We start from the raw sequence: 23,070 nt of genomic DNA on the forward strand, positions 1-23,070 counted from the left end.
AGTTTGAGACCCTGAGAAAGGCGCAGAGTTTACCACTGGAGTTAATATTTATTCTCAATTGTCCTGACTACAAAAGCAGCTCAGTTTTTACACCAATGTCATGTCCTCACATAGAAGTTAAAATTCATTAAAATAAAGTTAAAATTTTCATGAATCTTATGCACTAGGTCAATAAATTAGAATACAAATATTCTATAAGAGTCTTTTATACCACGAGGCATGTTTTTGGTGTTTTTGGTCTTCAACAGTGACTGTTCTGTCCATTTCACCACACAAAAGCAGCTCGCTCTCGTAGCATGCGGACACCAAAACGCTGCCATTCTCTCTGATAAATCCACAGTTCCTGTGTCGTATCCAAACAAGCCAACACTGCCCCTCCTTTCCATGCAATCAGCCGGGGATCCATGTCCTAGGGAAGTGATACACAAGGATATTTCGATGTAAGCAGGTGACACATACACTTAATCATTTATTTGAATTTGGGGGTAAAAAGAGACCCACTGAGTCAATACCTAATAAGCCAGATTTTCAACTTGCATTAAAGACCCATGAAGGACCCATGAAGTACAGACATCTTTCTATTTCAACTGACAAGAAAACTTTTTAGTTTTTATTACTGAAGATGCTACTATTCACTACTCACCATCATTCCACAATGGTTCCTATAGTCAGGAACATATGTAAGGAAATATTTTATTTTAAAGCTTCAGTGTAATAAATATATCCCACAATCCCTCCCTGAAGATTAAAATAAACATATTCCCAGGAATTGTCAGTGAGATACAATAAAATACAGGAACAATCTGTTCCTAAATTCCTGAATGTGTTTCTTTTCAAGATAGTTCAAAAGCAAAAGATCTCTAACAACCACCTGGCCTATGGAGCAGCAGGAAAGCCTCAATATGAAAGAGAGAAAGATGGAATTGTTCTGGCTGACAGCTGAGAAGGGTCAGACTTTTCCCTGCCCCACCCAGTGCTTTTACAAAGGTGGAACTCAGTCATGGTAGTCTGGAGGACACAGCAGGGACTAAAACCCAGTAATCAGGATCCCTAGTCCACAGCTCCTTTTACCACCTCTCTGACCTGCTGAAAGTAATTCTTCCACCTGCTCCAAGCCCTCAAGAACTCCCCAGACACAAACGCATGCGTCCCAGGATTTTCTGTCCATACATGACATAACAATTAATCAATGCTGTTTCATCTGCATAGAGTCCAACTTGCACTAAAAACAACATACCTTCGGTCTCGTGATCACATCCACATTTTCAATAATTCGCCTGAATGAAGGTGGCATTTTATTGAGAATTCTGTGCTGCAGAAATTCTTGAGCTTTATGAAACATCAAACCACCTCCCACCACCAGGATGGAGCTGTACATCTTCTTTTTGGTATCATCAGATGCTGAAAAGACAGTGAAATCCCTTCCACACTTTTTCTCTGTCCATCACCGCCCTAGACCAAGCCACCATCATCTCTTGCTTGGATAACTGCAGGAGCCTTCTTGGCCCTCTACAACCCATCCCTCAACAATGCTACAGTGCAGCCAGAAGAACCCTGCAAAACACAAATGTGGGCATGTTGCTGTCCCCACCCCTCACCCTGCTAATAGCAGCATTAGGACCAAAATCTCTAAGGGGGCCTATCAAGTCCAGCATGGTGTCTACCCAACTCTTTTATGGCCTCCTCTTTGCACCCTGCTTCCCAGCCACACTGGCCTTCACATAGGCGGCTTCTTCTTCTGCCTGGGATGCCACCCAACCTGTGACAAGAAAACACCCCACTCCCTGCTAGATCTTTCTCAAGTGGCTCTTCTTCAAGAAAGCCTTCCATGCCTCGCATTCTCCACACCTCCTCCTGAGTAAACATTCCCTATTAAATCCCTCAATCAGAAGCTCTCAAAATCAGTACCCTTTAGTTCAATTTTGTAGTACCTGCTACTTATAATTTCACACCGTGTGATTATTTGACTTCTTTTGGTCTCCTGCACTAGGCCTCTATGAGGCCAGAAACCAATTGCTAACATCTGACAATGCAGGCATAAAGTTGGTGCTTAACAGTTTTTGAATTAATATGCTGCAGTGCAAAACTACACCCCAGCCTGAACCCTGCTCTCTCCCAGCTCCCCAGATGTGCTTACAACAACAGTCTATGCTATGAAGGATGGCTTTATCCAGGCCCAGAGCTTTCCCTTCAAACAGTGAAATGGCTGTCTTCCTGGACATCAGTGCAGTGAGAGCCTCCTCAGAATCATTGCCAGCCATCAAGCAGTCTCCCTGTGAGGACCCCAAATCCACCTCCTGGGAATGCAGTCTTTCTGGAAGATCAGAGGACTGGCCACGAAGATCCCCTTCAAATCCAATGGGTTTAGATGCAGACTTTCGATCAGCAGTAGCTTTTGCAGACTTTAAAGCAATCAAAAGGACAATCAGAGAGATGATAACACTATCATAGAACACTGTTGATGTTTCCAGCTAAATCCACCCCTCCCTACCTCACTAATCTACACCACATAAAACAAAAGCTGTGCCTGCAGAGGGGAAACACACCACAGTATATGACCAAGCACCCAGTTCCCACCCCTGGATAATCTGGGAGTGACAGGCGGTGTGCAGAAGATGAGGACATGCTGACAATTCCAAAGCAATTGCTGGCAGGCGGGCAGATCACAGAACTTTACTCTTATTGATTGGGTTTTAAAACTGAAAAGTCAGCGTAGATCAACTTTTTCACCTTTGTACTGAGTTTTTACGTGGACAGGTGGCTGTTACAGATCCTCATTTCCAGATCTTATCTGATCACTTCATGTTCAGCTTTGGGATAGGAACCAAGACTAGAAAAGGTTTACTGCCCTCTACTTCTCCCCATCATGAGCTGCTGTTTCATCAGCAGACAAGAGCTTTAATTTGTACACTTGCATCAGACATCCTATTCCTAGAATCAGTTTTGGACAAAGGAATTCAGCTCTTTGTCTATGCTACCCAACTTCTAAGTGATAATTAAAAAATAGATGGGATTTTATGGAAAATACCACTGGATAAATATTCAAAAGAAATAATGCATGCCAACAGGGAAGTATCTTCATTAAATTAACTTTAAAATGTGTGACTGGTATTCTGAAAATTGGTTTGATGTCTGCTGAATAAAGACATCTGTCATCTGGATTTTAAACACAGACTTCATTTCATCTACAGCCCTAAAAACAGTTATCAGCTTTAGTATGCTGTCAGACGAGAGTGACTGCAATGATCCATTAATTCAGCCAAACTTCTGCACATCCAAACTGCCTCCTCTCATACCAGAATTAACACAGACCTGTTCTTGCTTGCTCTGCGTGGCCAGCAGGTAATGTTCATCATGAGGATCCTCAGGGTCACCCTGGGATCTGTGCTGCAAAGTTGTCATTTTCTGTCCAACAATTCCAAAAGTTGCTGGATAAAATAAAGCCATCGGAGCCTGTGCATAGAAGGAAAGAATGACCAACCAAGAATACTACCTCTTGAAAAAACTGGTCCATCAAATTTTGTTCTTCCACAAACAAAGTTGGCAAATCAGGTCCTATAAGTTAGACCAAGTGAGTGCTCTCTTTTGGGAGTAGCATAACTTCTTCAGTGCATGACAGGCCAGAAAACTCACTTCTCATCAAACTGAATGGGTGATATGACACCAGAGAGAGAGAGAGATCTCACAGTAAATGTAAAATAATTGCCTAGTAATCTACTTTACAATTTCCTAATAAGAATGGTGCCTCTCTCTAAATAACAATTCATCACACAGTGGCCAACTAAAAAGATGGTCCTCAGATCTGTTCTAATCTGTATTTTATCAGTGGCTTAAATGTTGGGTTAGCAGCTAAAAAATCTACAATCAGCTGACATTCTGACCTCATAAGGTTTCCAGCAAGTACATATCCTCTCAGTCTGGCTGAACCTGGCTGGCTTTCTTTCTATCCATAGAAATATACACTCATATGTTACCTGGAGTTTTTCATCTCCTAATCGAAACTGGTAAAGGAGGGCAGGGGAATCTGGATGTCGAATCTGAAACTCATGGTCCTGAAGGCCAGAGATGTCCTGATTTCCGGAAAAGATGATGTCAGTGAATCAGTAGAAGCGCATGTAAACTCCTCAAATGACAAGCCTCTCTGCCATCTAAATCTCACCTATAAAAGGGGTGCCCTACAACTTTCTATCACTCCCATTGGAACTTAACGAGAGTTCAACTGTACTTTGCTTCTTTTTTAACATTTCTGAAATTCCCACCATCTGTGTTCATGTTTTCCCCATTATCAATACACACTGATACAAATAATGGCCCAAACCAATAAGCAAATTTCCTTAGTAACTGGGAAATGTCACTGTCTTATGTTTCTCAAATTTCTTTTTAAATTCAGAATTATATTTGAAAAAGTTAAAAAACAGTCTAAAACAAATAGCATAAAAAGGTACGAATTCACATACAGCAATGATTAAATGTTGACTGTTTATAATACTAAGAAAGTGCTTCAGATGAAGCCATTTCATTAAATGTCTGTATCTACATATTTACCTGCTACTATTCTTTCCACCTAAAAGTTTACCTTCATCCTTTATTAAAAAGACTAGAGATCCTAAAGTGAGAGAAATTAGCTAAACTCTCTTAAAAAAAAAAATAGCTGTGTTCCAGAGCCTGAGACATATTATTACAGCTCTGATCTTACCAAAAACTCACTCAAGAGCTTCAGCCTCGAGGCTTTATCAACTTGGATTGAATGGGTAGCGTAATATTGTTAAATTTTTAATTATCTTTAAATATCTCAAATTTTTCCTGAAAACAAAAATAATCAGCAATTTTGATTCTGCTCCCACCTGATCTAAATGACAAAAAGTTTCTTTAAGGTGCTGCAGAAGAAGGCAATCCATTTTATTTGTTAACTGGCATTCTCTGTAAGGAAACCCAGCTCGCTGCATCAGCCAGTAAAAACATCTCGACACGTCAGATCCACCATATGCCAGACAGAGCCTAGAGTGAAGAGAAAAGGGCACATGGAAATTCTATTGCTTAAGAAGGTAGAGGGTGTTTTGAAAACTCAGGCCCAGTGAAACATAGCAAGTTTCCAGAAATGTTGTAGGAATAAACTAAAGAATGAAAGGACAGAATAAATGGATCAGAGGAAGAAAGGAAACCAGCAAAGACCAGTGGTGAGCACCTAGAAGCAATCATGCTATTTGCAAAAAATCTCCAAGAAACAGAATACGCATTAAATCTAGCTCATTTCCAAATCAGTATGCTTAGCACATTACGTGATAGTCGTTTGCCTGTCTATGCTCACCAGCACATAGAGATGGCAGGGACACCAGAAGACAAACTTACGGGAGAAAATCTTAGAGAATACTATCCACTAACTGAATGTTTCTACAGTTTGGAAAGATCACTGCTGTTTGTTTTGCTGGTAGAAGATCTGGGTCCTGTGTTTTCTCTATACTTTGGGAACTAATGTCATTAAATAACATACACAAATGAGCCAAAACAAGTCATACTGGGTTTTAGAATGCACTGTAACTTGGCATGGCAGGAAATCATTCTCACGGACTGCTTGGGCCCTCATTTAAATTTGTTTCTATGCCGTAGGATTCAAACTACCTATGTGAGGGACAGGAAGAATAAAAGCTTCCTGAAGAAGCCATCCTGGGAGCACAAAACGCTGCAGGGAATCCATATGTGCACTACCTCAATGTGCTCACCTGTGCTGGGCTTGTCTCAGAAAAGACAAGCAACAAACCTGCTTCTGATAGATATCTTATTAACTCCTCCATCAGTGATGACATAATAAAAGGACTTGACAAGTATAAAATTACTTATCAATCACCAAACATAATTATGACAAGAAAAGCAAATACTCAAAATGCTAGCTAGCTAGAGAAGTCAGACCAGAAAACTTATTTTCCCCTACATTACTTGCCTAAATAAAGCTTTGCTGTGAATGTGGTTGGTATTTTTCTGCTAGACTACAGCAAAAGACACAAAGCTAATATACACAGCTCGTCTGTGGAAAAGCACACAACACACACTAGGACTTTCAGGACCTGCTGATTTGAACTCAAATTAGAGACTCCCAATGGGAAGGGTAAAATCAGTTTACAGCCTTGTTAGAATTTGACAGTCTTGCTGGTTTCCTATGAAAAATTTAAGTATGTAATTCCTTAAAAAAAACTTCTTTCTAACTCGTGATGCTTTCTACTGAACAGGCTGTGTGGAGAGAAGGAGCAGGGAATACCACCTCCCAAGTTCCTTACCGAGTGTTCCGATGGGAGACCCCATCCTCCACACAGCACACGCTTGTCTTCTGGTCTCCAACATCTACGATACACGTGCTGCTTAAACCACTTCCAAAGGTGGCGCACACAGACTCCTGATGGACCACAATCCCTAAAAAACAAAAGGTAGGAGCGCAATCAGCTAGGGAGCAGTAAAAATCCCAAGACAAACAGCCAATTAAAGCCTGGGAATCTCTGGGCAAGCATCCAAGCATAATCAACCCTCCCAGAGTAGGTATTTCAATAAAGCAGTGAAACAGATTAACTTTGTCAGGAAAAAAGACAATCTCATTTCAAGCAGATTTCACTGGAATATCAGACATACCTGAAAAACCCATCTTCATTAGGATCATATTCACTAATTCTTTCACATGCTGTTTATTATAGATATCAGGAATTAACAAGATACATCTATAATACTAAAAAGAACAAAAGGAAAAAAGATAAAATGGTTAACACTCAAGTTGTAAAACTTGTAAAATGAAAAATAAAACAACTGATGTGTCCAAAAAAGGTCCAGAATGAAGGCATCAATGTGAGCAAGCTTGCTGACTGTGCAGAGCAGAAGAAAGAAACACCAAGAGACAAACAGAATGGGGGGAGTTCAGTGAAGAAGAAAAGATATCCTCAGTACTTCAAGGTCAAGAAGGCTTCAAGGATACTGCATTATAGACAACTGAACACAGTGTACTTTTATCAACCAAGAATCTGAGAGACAATCCAATAACTGGGAATTTGTTTACCTTTAAATCTTTCAGGGGGATTTCCAAGTATTTTTGTATTGCATGAGACCATATTACTTCAATATCTGCCAGAACAGCTGTAAGGGAGCCCCCAGGTCCTGGGTGAATATTTAACTGACCTCTTCTGATAGGCCAGTGAATATTGTAACAGTCCAATGGATTGACATACAAGGCCTGGAAAAGAGGAGAAGATGAATACATTGTTAAAATTCTTCTCTCTAGGTTTTCTGGTTTCACATTAAAAAAACCTAAGGCCAGAAGTTATCATTAACAATGCTGACTGTTCTAATTTGAGAGTAGAGTATATAAAATCTCAGGAGCCACTGTCAGTATCTGTTCCTCAGAGCAGGATTACAGAATGCTAGGAAACAACTAGAACTGCCTGGCAAAGCAAGTAAGTTTTAGTAATAGGATCCAGGTTTACTTTTTCCATTTCATTGTAAAGAAGTATCCTACCTCTTCTCCTACCAGAAACTCAGGATGATGAGATGTGTTCGTCCACTTATTTCCAGAACAGTGATCTAAAATCGCGGGTCGCATCTGCTTGTTGTAGGAGCGTGCCTGAAATAAACAAGGACCAGAAAATTCTCTGAATTCATGCAAGAAAAAAATGGGCTGTCCTCTTTTCCTCACTCTCACAGACCAGATAGAGCGACAAATTCTAATCGTTAATCCAAGATATGTGGCAAAATATTGATGAGTCACAAGTGGATTCTCCTGCCCTTTTTCACAATCTTGATTTTTCCCATGATGTGAACACTCAGGCTGTGATTCACAGCCAGTCCAAAATTAATACTGCACTCTGCTTAAAATTGAATACAGATTTGTATATCATACACTCATGCCCACTCCTAGCAGTACTGGTTTATCACAGTAAAGTGACAAATGTCCCAAGAATACACCTTCCCATTAAGATACACTTAAGACTGTATAGGTAAAGTGTAAATCTTCAACAATTTGCAGTAAGAAAGACCACCTTACAAATTACTTGGCTTGCCTACACATTTGTAACACTGATTCAGGTATTCTGTAGGTGGTTAAGAATGGTTTTTCCTCCTTTTTAAAGGAAATCTCATCTTTAATTCGCATAATGAAACAGGGAAAGCACATGAATGCATTGTGATATAATAGCACTGGTAAAAGAATGAATCAGAAGAAAGCGCTGAGGCTGAACCTGCTCAGGGGACACAGGGATCCTTCGTGTACCATTTGACATCTTTTTAGACCATATTGCTTGATCCACCATTTTAAGGCCATTTTGTCTTTGTTCATTACTTTCAGGTTTCTGGGGAAAAAGGATGAGAGATGAACAGTATAAAGGATTTAGTGAAAAGGGAAAGAAATATGGTAAATAACTAATTTAAAAAATCCAGCAATAGCAAATGCTCCCTCATCAACAAATAAGCACAGCCTTAATTTCTGTCTTGTGTATTGATCTTAAGAATTCAAAGTAATCTTTTTATTGTTTATTAATTAACAATTATTAATTAAAAACTCAGAAAGGAACCATCACCATAAACTAATTATTTGCAAAAACCTATAACCTCAAGTGACTCTGACTGGTAACAGAGCACATCTACTTTATGTTTACAAAGTATTTCAGAGACTTTTCCATGTATCTATATAATTCTGATGTTTACAATTTTTTAACATTTTATTCCTTCACCTGTTATTTTGCTTAAATAACAAATCTTCAAGTTATTGTAATACTGTACAACACATAGCCATGAACATTTTTGTGGAGATGTTATTTTGTTTTCTTTCAATTTTCATTCCTGAGGTTTATTCCCTAAAGTAGAATTATAACATCCAAAGATATAAATGAATTTTAGACTCTTACATTGTCAAGTTATATTTAAGCTTAGAAATGGACTTAAGGACAGCCTGCTAGTTATGCCTAGAAGTGAACCCCTAAGGCTTACTATCAGAATTATAGAAGCTGCAAGTTCCTAAAACTTCCCCTTATTTAAAATTTAAAAGTAGATTACAATGCAATATACATATTTACCATCTATCATGAAAATGTTTCCTGATAATTACCTCTGCAAAACTGGATGCTTACTATATAACAAGTAAATGCTTACTTTACCCTTGTAAGGAAATACTTTTTTTTGCATTAAAATTATGTTTTGATCTGAGATCATAACAAGTGCTTATTATAGCAATTCAGTTTGCTTACAGATTGAAAATATGAGCTCAATTTAAACTCTAAGTATCTGGGAAAAAAAATATAGCGGTCAGTTAATGCATCACTTTAAGTGAATGACAATTCTGCATCTTCCACTAAAGTTCACCTTCATCAATACCCAAGTTATCCTGATGGGTTAAAAAAAAAAACAACAACTGGATTTACTTTCATTATAATTATTTCTGTACAATCTAAAATTGCTAGCTCAGTTAAAAGAATGATGTTTGTAACCCCAAATGATGTAATTACTTTAAAACACATTAAAGCTATGAAGATGTTCAAGATTACTGCATATACTAGAAAGTCTAAGTCCTCCCAAGGGGACAATCCTGGGCTTTCTCTCCAGGTCCTCCATTTCTGACTTACATTTAATCCCTCCCTTAGAAGCCAGTTGTCCTTGTACAGGGGCTGCCCTTGTTGTTTGTGTCTTCGTGCAATGACATGAGGAATGCTGGCAGGAAGTGTGTCTGTGGCTCGACCGATCCTTAGAGTTGTTGAACCTGGATGTATGACAACAATGAAGTTGCTCTGGATTTGCTGCAAATATAAAACATAGGAGTGTTTTACACGCAGTTAAAAAGTTAAGTAACATAGAGGTAACAGGCTAGACTAAGAAGTCAGTTTCCTGTAATGACTATCAGACTCAAAGGTATCAAAATAGTTCACTAAAGGGAGTCCTTTGAGAGACATCCAGTTACTGCTCTCTGCCCAAATACAAACTCATTTTGTATCTCTATGTTCCCAGGATCTGACTCAGGGTACATAGATCAACAAATATCTGTTTAAACGAATAAAATCTTATTTACCCAATGCAAATCAACCTACAATTTTTGTACATTTCTGTGCCAAGCACTGTGGGTACCATGGTGACCAGGAGAGAACTTTCCTTTAGTAGGGAAGATAGTTAAACAAAGAATAAGAAGAGTATGGGGAATATTATGACTTGTGAAGTGCTGAGCTGCCTAAATATGCATCACTTAAGATGCTTGTTTTAAAAAAATTCCTAAAGACCCTAAGCCTTCACTATGAATTTTCTGATTCAGAATCTCCAGGGAGAGAAAAACTAAACATCTGCAACTTTTAAAAGCTCCTAAGGTGATTGGTATGATCACTCAGATTTGGCAACACAGATTGAGCAGGTGAGGGAAGAAATTAATGTAAGAACAGAATCACTATTTTGTAATGCTGGGAAGTATGGCTTTATACATTAACCACTTCCAAGGATATAAAGAAACCGTATTTCAGTCACTGTTCTTAAAGCACTTTATCCTTGTTGGTTCTGTGCTACCTACCTAATCAGGCAAGAGTTTAGGGTTAAAAAGCCAGAGTTCACAATTCTATCCTCAAAGGTCAGAAAACTCTGCTGTATGCACTTCACTTTCCATTCTTTGGAGACAGTGAACAAGGACTGATAAACAGCATCAATCAGCACAGTGGAGTGATGACTGTGGACCTTTGGAGGATAATTGTTTTAGATCTGTAATTCTCAAGGGGGCATGATATAATCTGAATTGCCTGGGGGAATCTTTACCACGCAAACTTTTTGAGGGACCCAGTCTCAGTAGGGAGTGAGAGAGGGAGGGACTCCGACAATCCCTTTGACAACAGGATGCCTCTGTTGAATTACCATTCCAGTGTGACTCCTCAGTCAGCACCTCCTCGGCCCTGCATTTAAACTATAGTTGTGTCTTCTTGGCAGGTCTCTATTCAAACATCTCTGTAACTTGCCAATAAGATAAAGTCCAGAACCTGCAAGATGAAGAACCTGCCTACTTCTCTGGGCTTCCTCTAGAACCACTTCCTTTTCAGTCTTCTTCATCTTCCCAATTCAGATGTCTCCTGATATCTTAACTCACCATGCTGACTTCTAGGCCTTCACAAAGGCAATTTCCTCTGCCTGCAATGTTCTTTCTCCCTGTTAAATATTACTCCTCCCTTCAGGTCTGAAGTTAAATGTCATCAGACCAGGTTTGTTTGTCCCCCTGCAATCTAATCTTACGTCACCCCTTCTTTTCATGACACTTTGTCATTCTTGTAGTGATTTACTGTCTGCTCTCACAGCAGACAAAACCCTTCACATAAGAAGGGGCTACTGTCTTGTTTGCTAGTCTACGCCCAGCGCATGGAACACAGAAACCTAGAAGGTATGTGTGAATGATCACGGCACCACTTTCACATGACATGGCACTACGTGGTACATTTCCCAACCTTTTGTGTGCTACGGCAGACAACACTTGTCTAGCAGACTGAGTTAAACAGATGAGGCTACTTGCCATCATGGATACTTGTACCTTATTAATGGTACACAGGCAGTAACACACTGACTGGGAAGCTCTGGGGAAGTAAATGCAATTTTTCAAAGTGTGGACAAATATTTTTTAATAATTACATATTTACTTTAACATATTGGAAAAAAACTAGCCAGAAAATCCCATACTTCACTTCCTGGATATTACTGCATAAGATAAGATTGAGTAAAAAAGTTATTCAGCAAATAATGATATGAGAGCCAAAGAGGATATGGAAAAACCAAAGGGCGTTATATAACTGACAGAAGTTAAGCAAATGTTGCTATGGTGGTTAAGGGCCCAGGCTCTGGATACACAGATCTGGCTTTGAATTCAGATTGTGCCACTTCGTCGCTCTGGATGAAGTTCCTACCTCAGAGAGCTACTGTGAGGATTAAACGAGCCTGGCTAGCTCTGTTCTACATTGCCTTCAAAAGTCAGATTTTTTGGCTTACATGACCCTCATGATAATAGCTCTGTTAAGATCTTCAGTCTTCCATGGTCCTCCGCACTAGCCCATCCCACACCACACCCTGATACCTAATGCCTAACCCCCACTGTGAGCTCTCCCCTGCCTCCCCCTCACAATGTGGGAGCATCCCAGAGGGTGGGAATTGGCAAGGCCCTTACACATCATCCAGTCTGTTCCCTCAACTAGAAGTCTGGAGAAACTGAGGCCTGTGCAATAGTAATAACCTCCCTGAGGGTTTACCATGTACCAGGCACCGTGCTATTTATTTTAAACTGCTGGGCCGGTTGAGAATTATCCTTAACCCATCTACCAGTAAGGAAGCTGCTTTAAAGACATCTAACTTAAAATTCTGAGCTTTTAAATACCTCCTTAGTTTTTGCTATGAATTTGCCCATTTTCCTGTGGGAATGTTTTCTTCACTGATTAGTAAGAATACACACACACACACACACACACACACACACACACACACACACACACGTCTTCTGCCTGCCATGCTCCTACAAGTAATTTTTTTCTGGTTAGTATGCGTTTATCTTTTTCTGGTTTTAACACACAATTCTTAAAGTCTATTTAGACAACTGTATACCTTCTCCTTGTTTGTGCTTGAAATGACCTTCACTACGTGAGATTTCCTTAACAGAGAAAAAAGACTGAACTCCTGAGTATCTCTTACCAAGGCGCGGTGCTAAACTACCTGAAATCACTTACACTTCAGTTGGGAGGAAAGTGACAGCCCTGTCCTGGTCTCAAGACCAGGAAGACTGGGGCTCGCACAGCGGTTGGTGAGGGCGGGCGTTGGAGACGCAGTCAGCGACCTGGTCGTTGACTCTGTGCCCGCGGAGCGACCGTGGAACGACCTCCCCCCACAGCACCACCCACGAGAGTTGGGGCCTGATGCCCTGCAAACCTCAACCTCCCCACTCTGTCCCCTGCGCCCAGCACCGCGGCCTCCACCCCGGCCCGGAAGCCGATTCCGAGGCCCGCCCCCGGCGCACCTCCTGCAGCGACTCCGGCACCAGCGCGGGCACAATGGGTCGTTTCACTCCGCGCTGCTCCTTCTCCTTCTCCCCGCCCTTCTCCTTCCCGTTCTCGGCGTCCCCTTTCTCAGCCTGGGTCATCTTGGTCGCCGACGCTCACCAGCCTCTAACCTCAGGGGCGCGCCGCGACCACCAGAGAAGAGCCTCCTGCAGGGAAAAAACGCTCGGCCGGCTGCCCACAACCAAGATGGCCGCCAGAAGTCGGCCCAGAGCATTCCGGGAAGGAGGAAGGGCGGAGCTGTCCAGAGGAGGGCGGGGCAGGGACTGGATTGGGTGGCTGTTGCCGTGATTGGTCTTGGCTGGAGCATGCCCACAACGTACTTGTGTTTTCTTTTGAGCGGTTGCTGTGGAACACCTGACAACAGGAATCTCACTTGGTCCTCACACCTGCCTCTTCTAGATTCTCAGACACCACTCATAGTTCTGCTTATACTTCACTGCCATGCTTAGTCCAGCCTCTGATGTTAGGATTCATTGGAGTCAGGGCTCCTCTCTACACACTCCTTGGATGACTTTATCCAGTTTCATGGCTTTGAAAGAAGATAAATCCCAAATATATACATTTCCAGTTTAGATCTCTCCCTAAGATCCAGACTGATAACCTATTGCTTCCACTTAGATGTTCACAAGGCATTGCAAACTATGTCCAAAATGAACTCTTGATCCCCACCTCTGGAAAAAAAATCTACTCCCACTCTTACCATCTCAATAAATATCACTTTGTTTCTTCACTTGTCCACATTTTCTACATTCACATCCATCAGCAAACCCACAATCTCTCAAATGTATCTTGAATGCATCCACTTCTCCATTTCTACTGCCTCTACCTAGTCCAAGTTACTATCTCACCTGGATCACCACATCCTCTAAACCAAGTCCCTGCTTCCAGTCTTGTCCTCCTGTGATCTATAGTTGCCCACGTGTCAACTTTTAAAATATCATGAACTAGTTAAAACAATCAATACTATGTACTCAGCACTTCACTTAACAATGCCAATGAGTTATCTCAAACAAAAATTAAACCCATGCTTTAAACTCTCATGATTTCCCTTTGGTCAAGGAACGGAATCTATAGCCCATAACGCCATACTTAATCTAGTTCCTACTACATTTCTAACTTCACACTCATTTCTTCTCTCCCCCCTCTGGCATTTCGATACTCACTTTCGTTCAGCTTCTCAGACATGCCAACCCCTTCCCATCACTGGGCCATTGAACTTGCTGTCCTTTTTGCCTTGAATGCCCTTCCCTTGGCCCGTTCTGTCTCAAATGTCACTTCAGAGATAACTCTCCATGTTCCTTGTCATCTTGTTTCCTTTGAACTTGTCTGCCCAGTTAGTGTTTCCCACAGACAGTATGCCCCATGAGAAGAGGGACTTTGTCTTAATCATCAGTTAGCTTCAGCACATGATAGGTGCCCAGTAAGCACTTGTTGATTAATTACTGCTGAGTAAAGAACCTCCTGAGGCAGGAATTTAATCCCTATCTTACAGATGAGTAAAGTGGGAGAGAATGACCTAACTCACTCAAGAGCATAACTATTAAATAGCAATGATGTGGACACAAACTACTCAAGAGGCCGTGTTCTGTACTACAGTAGCATCCCTCACATGCAGAGGGAAACAGTTAATGTCCAATGCAGTCCTGACTCTAGGATAAGCCCTAAGGAAGAGTCCTTGCAGCAACAGTCCAAAGGGGCAGATCACAGGTCATGTGCACAGAAAAGCCACCACTTTCTGATACTGCCCTGGTCACCCCCACCACAGCCTTAGGTGGAGGTTTGACAGCATGACTCTGCCATTCACTAGCCGTACAATCTAGGAAGTTACAAAACTTCCCTGAGCCCTTGCATGTATCTGTATAATGCACCTATAACCTACCTACCTCAGTGTGTCAGAATTAATAACATGTAAAAGGTAAAATGTCTGACACAGACCTGAGTCATCAACAGACTGTCTTTATTAAACCTACCCTTAAAATTGTGTTCTAATTGCCTCTTTCCTTATCTTTGAAGACCAGTGTACTATGGCACTACAACTCCATTTCCTGGCAAACAGAGTTGAATAAATAGTTATAAACAGATATAAAAAAAGCTCTTATCTTTTCAAAGTCTGTTAAACATAAATCTGTATTATCTACCTTACCTATAAATAGTTCAGTGCCTATTACATGTCGTCACTGTTCAAAGCACTGAGAGAAAGAAGACAAAATCCCTAACCTCAAAGAACTTCTAGTGAAAGAATGAGTTACCAGCATTCAGATGGGGTTAAAACCAACAGGCAGTATCTTAAACAATGGTTTAGAATTAAAATTGGTCAAAATAGAATTGAAATTCATGATTTTAAAGACCACCTAGCAAATCTTCATTTTGTAGCTCAGGTTTGTTAAGGCTTTATAAATACCCAGATAATTATATTTGGTAGCAATAAGACACACTGTATTAAAGATCCATGAATTAATTCAAGACAAAAATTAATTCAAGAGCACAGATATTGTATGCATACTAATGAGATAAATACAATGTGATTTATTTATAAATGAGAACAAAAAAAACTATTTCAGAAGTTGAAAAAGGTGACACTAATAGTACTTAATACACAGTCTTTTATTTTTCTTCAAATTTGGAATTTTTTTGTTTTAACTCTATAAAGATGAGAAGTAAGTTTTGTAACCTAAAAATATTTACTTATTAAAACTATATTAACACTTTCATAAACGTTACAAAAAGATGAGACAAATATGTGCATTTATAGAATTGCATATCAGTCATGCCAGTTCCCTGCAGAGGGAATTCCCAGCACGACCTCATTCGTCTGTGAGGACACAGAGCAAAACTCTTGTTTAGACATACACATTCATCTACTTGTCCAGCATGGTCAGCACTCCATTTCCTGATGGTTTCCTTCTGCTATGAATGTGCATGTCCAGTTGTCTGCTTCTTAGAGCAGACATTTACCTGCAAGAAAATGTTATAATATTAGCTACTAGTTAGTAATTTGGACTGTATGAAAAATCCAGTCATTACATACATGCTTTAAAACCTTCTTCAAAAGACATTTTGATTCAAAAGACAATTTTTCAAGGCTTAAAATATATTTTTCCAAATAAGATGTCTGAGTAGTTACAAAATGTTGTGACTTGTTTTCCCAAAGAAAACCTTCCTAAGAAGGCATTTTCAAAATGAAATCCCTGCAGAATAATTGCAGATTTTAAGTTACCTTCCTCATCCTCCAGCCATTGGAGGAGGATTCGGGCCACGCAGATGATTAATTCGACCCATTCTTCTGGGGGGGTTTCCTGGTGGCCTAATAATAAGACAAGTTAATTTCTACTGTTTAGTAGACATTACTCCAATTAGTTCCTTTTAAACACTCAAATAGACCTTTTGCTTTGTTTAAAATGGGAACTACCATTTAGGTTGGGAGTCAGAAGTTCAAATACTGAAAGAGATCAGACAAACACACATGAGAAAAGAGAGTCCAGCAAGGATTATGATAAACTGAACAGAACCTCCTGTAAATGGCCAACTGAAACCCAGCTCCAGCAGAGTTTTGCCATATGGAACCACAAGCCCCACCCAGTGCTGCTCGATCTTCTGAGAATTTCATTAGCAGCTAGAAATCCAGATTCTAAAGTGAAATCTCTAGATTTTAATGTTTAATATAAATGGCTATCAGTTTTCATCCTCTAATTTAGACTTTTCCTACAGGATATTTGATATACATTTTAATTTTGTCAGATTAACTCTGGTTATCATTAATTTACAGTAATGCATTAATCTTGCGAAGTAGAATTTAAGCCTTTAATTTCCATAAGCCTGACTATGTCTATCTGTCTGTCTACCTATCTATCATCTATCTATCTATAATTTAACTAAATTGTATGGAGAAGTAAAAACATCTTTTATCAATGTAAAAAGCTATACCCTCTTCCATCATCGTATCTGGAGTCAGATGAGCTTCCATAGCCTCTTCTCGTTTTCACATCTTGCTGAAGCAGAGTTCTGAAACTGAAACAAGGAGCAGAAAATAACAGAATTTCTAATTTCAACATTATAAAATGTATTTCCATGGTTTTAACTATCATCTCTGTGGGAGGATGACTAAACTAACAGCTCCAAACCCACATTTTTGGAAGCCAGCTGGACACCACGACCTAGTGCAAGCACATGTCTAAACAGAGTGTGCTATGTTCTGTGCCAAACCACCATTCCTTGTCTTATTTGCTATAACTCTTCTAGATAGAGTCTAGGAATGACTCTGAAATCAGAATCATCTCCAGCTTCCTTCCTCTGCTCTCTATTAGCTGTCAAGTCCCAGAGTCTGCTCTTACAGTATCGCAGGTCCATTCCCCTGCTGACAGCTTACCTAATGTTACCTGCAGGAGGGAGATGTGGAGGTGGTGTGCCAGTGGCAAAGGGCCTACTTGGAATCCATTTAAATGGAATTTTCTTTATTTGTGGAGGGGGAAGGATTTAACTAAATTAAGATTTTAAATAAACAATATGGAGTAAGTGAAATCTGTAAGAGATTGCCAAGAAGTTTTGCAATAAATAACTTAACTTGGGGCCTTTCTCTCCCCTGTTTTGTTTTTCTATGGAACTGACTCTTCTGTTTAGCACTTCTAATTTATGCTACATGCAGCCATCAGATTAATCTTTCCAATCCACAGCTACAATCAAATTAAATATAAAGATCACTGCCTGATTTTCAAAATTCTGTCATTTTTCCTATGCTTCTTCCACCTGGAATAACTTCCTCTGATGTTTACCTCCCACAATCATGCCCACCCCAAGGTCTTCTGTAAAGTGAGTATTTACTGACATTTAAGTCATCAAAGGAAGGGACTGTCTCTCACATGTCTCTGCTCATGAGACACTCAGATATGTATTTAAACTTTGGATGTTATTAGTAGCTGATGAACAATTTTCGTAAAACAAACAGCATATGAAAAAGAAGTTTAAATTGCTGTCTCCTCTGTATCAATGTTAACAGTTCATTAAAAAAAAGTTTACGACTTGGGAGCTTTTAAAAATCAAGATCTAATTCTCCTTGTTTACTTACTGTACAATACACAATGAAAGTGTCACATACACACTAAAGGTGGGAATAGCAGAGAGAAAGCGAGATGCTGACAGTAGAATGAGCAGACCTGGCCCCATAGCTGCAGGCTGAAGTGGTTACCACTAGAGCTCAGGCATGGTCAAGCTTACTAACTCAAGGAACATATTTATAATCCTAAGATGTTTGGGGGCAGTTTTATCGCAAGACAAGCCCTCACCTCCCTTAGAAAAGCTATGACTTAAAAAAAAAAAAAAACCTACAGTTAAAAACTGCTTCTGGAAAGCTGAGCTTCTTTTAAGATACCAACATAATGTACTTAATGTACTTCTGTCAACTTAAATATCAGGGCTACTAAGAGCACTACTACACTTACAACAAAACCACGAACTCAGCTATTCCCCAGAAGAAATCCGTTATAAAAGATAATCTCCATGGGGACTGACTCCGGCTGTCCAACACTTGTCCTAGAAACAAGAATAAAGAAACTTCAGTTAGTGCTACAAATCCCTGATACAAGATGCATAACATTTTATCAGCTAGGTAACACTTATGGACTTAGTTTTCAACTCGTCCACTGTTCCAAATGGTCAACACAGGAGAGGTCTGTTACATGAACATCGTTCTAAGGAAGGGTTCAGGGAAGTAAAGCTCTGTGATGTAAGGTTCACTCCTTTAATATGTCTAATTATGCCTTTTATAGTTTGTAATTTTGGTGGGTGACACTTCAAATTTTTTCTTTTTTTATTGTGTTAAAATATACACAAAAAACTTTTACAATTTTAACCATTTAAAAAAGTATACAGTTCTATGGCATTCAGTACACTTACACTGTAGTACAACAATCAACACCAGCCACTTCCAGAACTTTTTCATCTTCCCCAACTAAAACTCCACACCCATTAAACACTAACTCCCCATTTCTCCCTTCCCCCAGACCCTGGCAACCACCATTCTACTCTGTCTCTTGAATTTGACTGCTCTAGTAACCTTATATGAGGAATCAAAGAGTATTTGTACTTTGGCAACTGGCTATTTCACTTAGCATAATGTCTTCAGGGTTCATCCATATTGCAGCATGTATCAAAGTTTCCTTCCTGATTAATACTCCATTGTACATACTTACTACGTTTTTGTTCATCCATTCATCTGTTGATGGACACTTGGGTTGGTTCCATCCTTTGGCTACTGTGAAAATGCTGCTATGAATATGAGTGTATGACTATCTGTTTATTCAAGTATTTTGAAGAAACAAATGGGATGGGTGAATATAAAGAATGCTAATACCACTTCAGAGTATCTTTTTCACTTGTGAGGTCTGTTGCCTATATAAAAAGATTGTACATACTCTTAAAATTCTTAGAATCAGTTGTTATGTCAAAATTCTTATAAATCAAAGATCTGTGTGCTCTAAGTACTGAAGAGAATTTGGCTTGTTCATTAAAATGACCACTATTTTTCTTTATAAGAATATTGTTGATCCTAATTAAGATTCCAGCTTTATCTTACAGAAAAATGGATCTATTTTTCAAACCACTTTAAATAACAGAAACTACAACAGAAAAAGTTAATACTCTAGAGTTCCAGCCCTGCAAATCATCAGGTTAGAGTATTTCGGGAGAAGAGCCATCTGTCAACTCCCTTTCCATTTTTCCTTCAGCTTCACCACACTCACTGCCATCTCCCCCACCCCCACCTCCAATATGGTTTACTTTTCTTCTTTCCTTCACCAGCTTACTTTCAGGCATCTACTTGGACCTGAGCTCTCACAGACCTACTGAGAAAAAAGGGCTACACTTAAAGACAGCATGAGTGATAGGCTTGGTTCTGCCTGTTACTAGCTCCGCTTTGTTAAGTGATGTGACATTTTCTCTGAGAAAAGTATTGCAAGGCTAGTCACCATATAGGATTGTGGAAAAAAAGGTCATCTGACACTAAGGAATACTTTGTCAACTATGAAATGTTGATACAGCCCTTTTAAGAAAAAAGATCTAACTGGAACCCATCAAATTCTTCCTATGTGATTCTAAAGAACCTATTGCATGCATTTGTATCATTCTGACTTTTTGCACTTTTACTCCTGGTTTCTGAAGGCAGAAACCTCCCCTCTCAATATTCTTAGAAATAGATTGCTTGAATGCAACTGGCATTTCTCAATTATAAAAACGAGATTAAAGGCCCTAATAGGACCTATATGTTATTTATGTAGATCAATAATACAACAGTACATACACAATAAGACACTAAAAATACAAAGAATTATTCAATAATGTGTAAGTAATAGAAGCTGCCAGCCTTAAGCACAGAGGATATAACACAAAGTCTGCAAGTGCCCAAAACTAAGATGAAACTCTGATCCTTTTCTTTAATGCTCATCAACCTACTTGTTTTGAAAAATTGTAAGTGAGAGACAAGGAGGAGAAAGTGAGACTGAAAAGCAAAGAAATGCAAAGTGCACACAGACAGAAGACTTCTCACTGACTTGAACATAAATGATTCAAACAGAACTAGGGGCTGGTTCCAGTGACCCAAGGACTACTTGTCAAGAGTGCACCAAGGCATTTATTTCACCTGAGTCAAACAGGTGGGCAGGCAGTTCTGATATTGTTCTGACCCAGTCATACTGTCTTCCCTTTACACTCCCTGCCTTTGGGGAGTCACAAAATTAAGTCTCTCTCAGAGTCTCCATTCCGGTAATAATCAACTTGCTCCTACAGAGAGTGGTGTTTCTCCCCGTGCTCCTTGAAATCAAGGCAAAAAGTTTATGCATGACGAATTACCTCTCTCCTGAGGGAAAAAGCTTTCACCCTATTCTCTCACAGCGTTTAGAAAGAGGCAGTAGGATAAATAACCGCAAGGACGCTGACGTCAGCCCACCTGCGTACGAAACCCAACTGAGCCCTTTGTGACGCTGGGCAAGCTATTTAATCCGGCTGCGCCAGTCTCCACTCCTAAAGCATCAAATAGGGTATTACCCAGATAGTGCGAAATAAAGACCGAATAGGTGGATAAGAGAACAACGCTAGAGCAGTGCCCCAGACATAAGTGCTACGCAAGAAGTGTGGACACTCCAGTCATTACTAATTAAGGACAACGACGCCCGATAGGAAAGACCTCTTTCCGAGACCCACAATCAGAACTACCACGACGACGAGGACGCCGGGCATCCGGCACCGCGGTTACCACAAAGGCCTCGGCCTCCGCGGCTGGCTCAGGGATGATGGGCTGACGCGCCGCAGGCCGGAGCGACTTCACCTCCAGCTCCGCCTAGCCAGGGGCCGTATCCGGGAAAGCCGTGCCGGGCCCGGTGGGCAAGGACAGAAGAAACTCGGGGCCCAGCCTCAGAGGACGAAGGTCGCCCTAGTATCCTCTCCAACTCACCATTCGAGATGTAAACCATCTTGCCTCCTCCCAGCCTCCGGAGCGACAGAAGTGTCTGGCCCCTCTCAGCTTCCGTATCCCTCTTTGCGCCCGCCCTCTGACGTCACAAGGCACGTAGCGCAAAACGGCGAAGAGGAGGGAGGTGGGCAGAGTTCATTGGCTCTGGGGAGACACGTCCCCGGCCGGCGTTTGGTTTCGTCAAGCCAGTGACTTCTGGCGTAAAGCGGAGGCTGACGGGCAGATGACCGGATATGACGTTGGGATTTAGCCGGTAAACTCGCGCTTTACTGTCTCCTTAGGGGTTGGATTTTGGAGAGCTCTTTTGCACCACCTGGAGAAGAGATGCTGGTTTCTAGTTGTTAGAAAGGCCCAGGGTTGGGGAGTAAAGGCCACATGTGAAGTGGCTTGGAGAACCGCTAGCGGGAGGAAGTTCCTAAGAATTTTCCGGAATTGTGGATCTTTGAGGGAGTTTCGGGCGGAGGCGGTGATCAAACCATAAAGAGCTTTATTGTCAAGCCTTCGGGAATACACAGGCATCTCTGGATGATGTACTTATACTCTTTAGAATCAGCGTTTCTGCTCTTGGTTCACCAGAAGTGGTTGGAGTTTTTATCAGCTCTTGTGAAACAGCTGGAAAATACTGTAACCCAGAATAGCTCGAGACCTTTCTCTGCTTGTTTCTCATTCCTGGCTACTGCGTGATATGCCAACATTGTGGAGGTGAAGGACGAATTGATGTCTCGTGGTCTTTGATTATACATGGACTGCATACAAAATGCTGATGGGTATTTACTCTGCATCAGCCACTGGGCTACTTTCTGGTCGTTGACCGTGGCAATTTAATTCCTCTCCTTTTGCTTTTGTATTTGGCTGTTCTTTCTGCGCGGAGGCCTAATTTTTTCCCCCCTAGTTCTCAAGCCGTGTGTTGTTTCCTTAGAGTTACAAATCACCTTAACTAAAATGAAATTGAAATTTTGCTTTTAAGAGTGTGCTAAGATTGTATGTTCCAATACCTAAACATCTTAATATTGACTTTTTGTAGCATTTTTCCTCCTAAAAGTGCATAAAAGGACAAGACACCATCCTTTATATTTGAAATTTTTGCAGCGGTATCATGAAGGGTTATTTTTGCACAGATATTGGGATGGGATCATTACTTTTCCCAAGGACCTTTCTTAACCTCAGCCATAACCACCACCATCTCTTACCTGCTCTTCTCTAGTTGCCTTCTACCTAAAATCACAGCTTCCACCTTTACCAAGCTTAAGCAGCTTTTCACACTGCAGCAAGAATGATCTTAAAATGGAAATCACTCCATTCACTTGCTTGCAACCTTTTAGACATCAAAATTTTGTGATTTGCTATTGCTTGTATGATCTAGTTCCTTGTCATGGTCTAGGCCCATCATGACATATCTATTTAATTGCCCCTTTAATTACACCTCCTACCACAATCCCCACCCAAACTTTGCTCTAGTAACATTGTTCTTTAAGTCCTGAGCACCCAAGTTCTTTCATGCCTGCAAGACTCTGCACATGGTGTTACTTCTCTACCAGGGTGCTCTCCCGCTGCCTTCTTGCATATCCAGCTCCTTTCATCTTTTAG

The 23,070-nt window shown here is 40.6% G+C and overlaps 2 protein-coding genes across 6 annotated transcripts; both read right to left on the reverse strand.

The window, feature by feature from the left end:
• Positions 1-28: 28 nt before the first annotated feature.
• Positions 29-13,229, reverse strand: ACTR8 (actin related protein 8). 4 transcript variants are annotated; one of them, XM_006196418.3, is made up of 13 exons: positions 12,983-13,229; positions 9,591-9,761; positions 8,211-8,321; positions 7,493-7,597; positions 7,037-7,210; positions 6,619-6,712; positions 6,273-6,405; positions 4,845-4,998; positions 3,975-4,070; positions 3,313-3,453; positions 2,138-2,402; positions 1,238-1,401; positions 29-409 (listed from the first exon to the last, which is right to left on the reverse strand). In XM_006196418.3, the coding sequence occupies exons 1-13, from the start codon at positions 13,103-13,105 to the stop codon at positions 266-268; spliced, it is 1,875 nt and encodes a 624-aa protein (XP_006196480.1). In that variant the 5' UTR covers positions 13,106-13,229; the 3' UTR covers positions 29-265. The 4 variants fall into 4 exon arrangements, with proteins under 4 accessions (XP_006196480.1, XP_072797605.1, XP_072797604.1 ...); XM_072941504.1 differs by lacking the exon at positions 12,983-13,229 and adding an exon at positions 12,696-12,849; XM_072941503.1 differs by lacking the exon at positions 8,211-8,321.
• A 2,382-nt stretch (positions 13,230-15,611) lies between these two features.
• On the reverse strand, positions 15,612-21,615 carry SELENOK (selenoprotein K). Of its 2 annotated transcripts, XM_072941508.1 has the most exons (5): positions 21,466-21,615; positions 18,461-18,551; positions 16,950-17,033; positions 16,243-16,329; positions 15,612-15,980 (listed from the first exon to the last, which is right to left on the reverse strand). In XM_072941508.1, the coding sequence occupies exons 1-4, from the start codon at positions 21,482-21,484 to the stop codon at positions 16,248-16,250; spliced, it is 276 nt and encodes a 91-aa protein (XP_072797609.1). In that variant the 5' UTR covers positions 21,485-21,615; the 3' UTR covers positions 15,612-15,980; positions 16,243-16,247. The 2 variants fall into 2 exon arrangements, with proteins under 2 accessions (XP_072797609.1, XP_006196481.2); XM_006196419.4 differs by lacking the exon at positions 15,612-15,980 and having other exon boundaries at positions 16,239-16,329.
• Positions 21,616-23,070: the final 1,455 nt, after the last annotated feature.

This window comes from Vicugna pacos, chromosome 17 (genome assembly GCF_048564905.1).
Source record: "Vicugna pacos chromosome 17, VicPac4, whole genome shotgun sequence".
Taxonomy (NCBI): Eukaryota; Metazoa; Chordata; class Mammalia; order Artiodactyla; family Camelidae; genus Vicugna; species Vicugna pacos.